General features: G+C 42.7%; 1 protein-coding gene across 1 annotated transcript in view; it reads left to right on the top strand.

Annotated features, from left to right (window-relative positions):
* LOC113816923 (solute carrier family 23 member 2) overlaps window positions 1–5,000 on the top strand; it is a 27,630-nt gene that overhangs the window by 18,299 nt on the left and 4,331 nt on the right. Inside the window, exons 5-10 of the mRNA XM_070121508.1 lie at window positions 829–955; window positions 1,505–1,625; window positions 2,335–2,476; window positions 3,184–3,297; window positions 4,030–4,169; window positions 4,406–4,645. Of these exons, the coding sequence (XP_069977609.1) occupies window positions 829–955; window positions 1,505–1,625; window positions 2,335–2,476; window positions 3,184–3,297; window positions 4,030–4,169; window positions 4,406–4,645 (884 nt within the window). The remainder of the gene's footprint in view (window positions 1–828; window positions 956–1,504; window positions 1,626–2,334; window positions 2,477–3,183; window positions 3,298–4,029; window positions 4,170–4,405; window positions 4,646–5,000) is intronic.

The raw sequence follows: 5,000 nt of genomic DNA, 5'->3' as shown, positions 1-5,000 counted from the left end.
TCTGGTTCTGTTCCGGGCTCTGCTGGTCTTCATCTCTCTTTCTCTCTCTCTCTCTCTCTCTCTCTCTCTCTCTCTCTCTCTCTCTCTCTCTCTCTCTCTCTCTCTCTCTCTCTCTCTCTCTCTCTCTCTCTCTCTCTCTCTCTCTCTCTCTCTCTCTCTCTCTCTCTCTCTCTCTCTCTCTCTCTCTCTCTCTCTCTCTCTCTCTCTCTCTCTCTCTCTCTCTCTCTCTCTCTCTCTCTCTCTCTCTCTCTCTCTCCCTCTCTCCCTTTCTTTCTCTCTCTCTTTATTCATTTTCTCTCACTCTCTTTCTCACTAACTCTCTCTCTCTCTCTCTCTCTCTCTCTCTCTCTCTCTCTCTGTTTCTGTCTCTGTCTCTCTCTCTCTCTCTCTCTCTCTCTCTCTCTATGCCTGCCTGCCTGGCTCTTTCGCTTTCTCTCGTAAATTATCTTTTTTAATGTAGTTAGTCATATGCGTCTCTCTATCTATCTATCATTTTCTTGTATTATTACATGAAATTAAAAAATATTATCATTTTTGTAATTTTGAATGATTTGTATACATAACTTGTCTACATACTGTGACATTTGTACAAGAAGAGAGACAGAAACATAAACAGAGACGGAGACAGACAAAGAGACAGAAACATCGTGACAAAAAAAAGATAGAGACAAACAGCCAAATACACAGACATACAGACAGACACAGACAAACAGATACGCAGAGACAAAAAAAAAATGCTAATTATTTACCCCTCCCACCCCTTCCCTCCCCTTCCCTCCCCTCCCTCCCCTCCCTCCCCTGCCCTCCCCTGCCCTCCCCTATCCCCAGGTGTCGTCGGAATGCTCCTGACGTGGATAACGCCCCTGGCCATCGTGCCCACCATCACCCTCCTCGGGCTCTCGCTCTACGAACTCGGGGCCAAGCAAGCGTCGGTCCATTGGGGCATCGCGGCGCTGTGAGTGGGCCCGGCTTTTCTTCTGATGTTGTTGTTATTGCTGCTATTGTTGTTGTTGTTGTTGTTGCTTTTATTATTGTTGCTGTTGGTATTATGATTAATATTGATATTGTCTCGGATTTAATTTTGTTTGTTTTTTGTAATGGTTGACGTTAATAATATTATTATTGGTGTTGCTCATGTTATTGCCATTGTTGTTATAATTGTTATCATTATCATTATTATCATGATTATTATTATTATTATTATTATTATCATCATTATTATCATTAGAATTATTATCATTATTATTATTATCATTATTACTGGTAATGATGTTTGTATCATTATTATTATTATCATTATTTTTTTATTATTATTGCTATTTCCCTCATTATTGTTCCTATTTCTATTAGCATCAATGAATTAAACAAAATAGTAATAATAATAAATGAAAAAAAATGTCAGATGACTGAACAGACACGATCACAATCAAAACAAAGGCGATACGATAAACTCAATCACAATAAGATTAAACCCTAACCCCAACCCTTCCCAAACCGATTCCAGCACCATGGTCCTGATGATCCTGTTCTCCCAGTACCTGCGTGACCTGCAGTTTCCGATCCCTCTGTGCAAGGCTGGCGGAGGCTTCCAGGTCTCGCGCCTCCCGCTCTTCACTTTCCTGCCGGTAGACCGTTTTCTGTTTTGCGATTTTCTTTTTTTTTTTTACCTTTTTGAGGGGGGCCTTTGATATGTGTTTGTGTGTGTGTGTGTGTGTGTGTGTGTGTGTGTGTGTGTGTGTGTGTGTGTGTGTGTGTGTGTGTGTGTGTGTGTGTGTGTGTGTGTGTGTGCGTGCGTGCGTGCGTGTGTGGGTGTGTGTGTGTGCGTGTGTGTGTGCGTGTGTGTGTGATGTCTATTGATTTTTATTGTATATGTCTGCATACGTTTGTGTCTATTTCTTGTTTTCTTGCTCCCTCCCACCCTTTCTCTATCCATCAATCAGTCTGTCTATCTATCTATCAGTCTGTCTCTCTCTCTCTCTCTCTCTCTCTCTCTCTCTCTCTCTCTCTCTCTCTCTCTCTCTCTCTCTCTCTCTCTCTCTCTCTCTCTCTCTCTCTCTCTCTCTCTCTCCTTCTCTCTCTCTCTCTCTCTCTCTCTCTCTCTCTCTCTCTCTCTCTCTCTCTCTCTCTCTCTCTCTCTCACTCTCTCTCACTATGTGTGTGTGTGTGTGTGTGTGTGTGTGTGTGTGTGTGTTTGTATGCATACATACCTGCGTGCGTACGTAAGTACATACCACCCATGACCATAGTGATAAATAACTACTCTCATTATCTTTACCAGAAAACGAAGATTGATTTAGACTAACCACCCCCCCCCCCCGCCTCCCTCCCCCGCAGCTGCTGATAACGATCTGCATCTCGTGGAGTCTGTGCGCGATCCTCACAGCCTACGACGCCATTCCGGAAGGTTCCACCGCCAGGACGGACTTCGCTGGCTCGCTCATACAGGACGCTCCGTGGTTCAGGGTTCCTTATCCCGGTGAGTTCGGGGGTTCGAACCGGGGCACTGGGGAGGCCCCCCCCCTCCCCAATGACGCATTGCCGATTACTTTTTTTTGCGATTTTACAAATGGTCTTAATTTAGGTGCTTACTTCTGTAGGCATTTCAGTTGACTATATATTTATCTGTATATCTTAGTCTCTGTATGTAATTGCACTTAGTTTGTCTGCCAATTCACACACACATAGTTGAGTATATGAATAATATAATAAATAAATAGATTAATGAATATACATTTATATGTATATATATACATGTATATATACATACATACATACATATATATATATATATATATATATATATATATATATATATATATATATTGACATATATACATATAGATGCATCCATCCATCCATCCATACGTACGGACGTACATACACATGTTATTTTTAATATACATACATACGTATATGTATATATATATATATATATATATATATATATATATATATATATATATATATATATATATATATGTGCATATATATATATATATATATATATATATATATATATATATATATATGTATTACATATACATACGTTTATATATACATATATAAACGTATATGACACAAATCAGCACAACAAACCCAAACCCCCGCCCTCAAGTCCCTCTTCGTCCAACTTCTAACGAACTTCTCTTTCTTCCCCCCCCCCTCCCCCCCCTCCTCCCAAAGGCCAATGGGGGATGCCCACCGTGAGCGTGGCCGGGGTCGTGGGGGTCATGGCAGGGGTCATCTCGTCGATCGTGGAGAGCATCGGGGACTACTTCGCCTGTGCCAGAGTTGCGAGTGAGTGCCCCGACAGTGCCAGCCGTGCCAATTGAGGGGGAATTGGCTGCAATGGCGTGGGTAGAAAGACCTCATCGGACTGAGGGGGGTTCAGCAGCTGCATGGGGGGAGGGGGAGGGGCAGGGAGGGGCAGGGAGGATGGAGGCTGGTGCAGGAAAGGGTGCCGATGAGGGCGATGGTCCTGATGCCTGTGGTGGTGAGTGGTGACTGATGCTGATAGTGGTGAGAATGACGGTTATAATAGTAATAATAATGATCACAACAGTAACTATGGTAATGATAAGGCAGAGGAATGATGATGATGAGGGTGGTGATTGATGTTGATAATGATAAGAATGACAATAATACGAGTAATGATAATTATCATAATCGTAGCGATGGTGCTGAATATGTGCAAATGATAGTAAGAAAGAAAAGGAAGAGAAGAGTAAAACGACAAGGAATAGTAAGAATTATGACATTAAAACAAAAGTCTGACAAGTCGTATACCTGCATTGGATTTAAAATATTTATCAAAACCTTAGTTTAGTTTAAGAATATATTAAAACCTTAGTTTAGTTAAAGATATATATCAAAACCTTAGTTTAGTTGAAAATATATATCAAACCTCAGTTTTTTTATCTTCTGTAAATGTTTTCAGGAAGTTGCTAAAAAAGAAAGAAAACGGGAACTTTTCCACCATATTTTACAGAGAACGCATTACAGGGAAGACTAATACATCCTCATTACCAGATGTGCCCCCGCCGCCCACGCACGCCCTCAACCGCGGCGTCGGCGTGGAGGGCATCGGCTGCGTGCTGGCGGGCATCTTCGGCACCAGCAGCGGGACGGCATCTTACTCTGGCAACATTGCTCTGGTTGGCATTACGAAGGTAAGGGGAATTTACGTTTTTTTTTTTTCGTTTTTTATGTGTGTGTGCGTGTTATTGAGATATTGAGATGATGATAAAGTTTGTCATTAGAGGAAAGCTTAAGAGAGAAAGAAAATCCATCTATTCAAGAAAAACTAAAAGAACAGACGAGAAAACTATTTTTCCTCAACTTCTTCCTTCCTCCTTCTTTATTCTACTTTTTTTTATCTTATTCTTTCTTCCCTCTCCTTATCCAGGTCGGGAGTCGGAGCGTGGTCCTGTGCAGCGGCCTCATGATGCTCCTGTTCGGCGTCTTCGGGAAGTTCGGCGCCGTCTTCGCCACCCTGCCGGAGCCCGTCCTCGGGGGCGTCCTCATCTTCGTGTTCTCCGTCGTGACCGCCATCGGCCTCTCCACGCTGCAGTACGTCGACCTCGCCTCCTCCAGGAACCTGCTCATCCTCGGCTTCTCCATCTTCATGGGCATGGCGCTGCCCAATGTGAGTCGCGGCTGGGCGAGCTTCGTGTTTCTCTCTCTCCGTTTGTCTGTGTCTCTCTTTCTTTCTCTTTCTCTTTCTCGCTGTTTGTTTGCTTGTGTCTCCCTTTCTTTCTCTTCTCTTTCTCTTTCCCGCTGTGTCTGTTTATGTCTCCTATTCTTTCTCTCTCTCTCTCTCGCTGTTTGTCTGTTTGTGTCTCTCTTTCTTTCTCTTTCTCGCTGTTTGTCTGTTTGCGTCTCTCTTTCTTTCTCCTTCTCTTACTCGCTGTTTGTCTATTTCTGTCTCTCTTTCTTTCTCCTTCTCTTTCTCTTTCTCACTGGTTGTCTGTTTGTGTCTCTCTTTCTCCTTCTCTTTCTCG

The sequence above is a fragment of the Penaeus vannamei genome, chromosome 5 (genome assembly GCF_042767895.1).
Source record: "Penaeus vannamei isolate JL-2024 chromosome 5, ASM4276789v1, whole genome shotgun sequence".
Taxonomy (NCBI): domain Eukaryota; kingdom Metazoa; phylum Arthropoda; class Malacostraca; order Decapoda; family Penaeidae; genus Penaeus; species Penaeus vannamei.
This window is presented reverse-complemented; position numbering and strand designations above follow the sequence as displayed.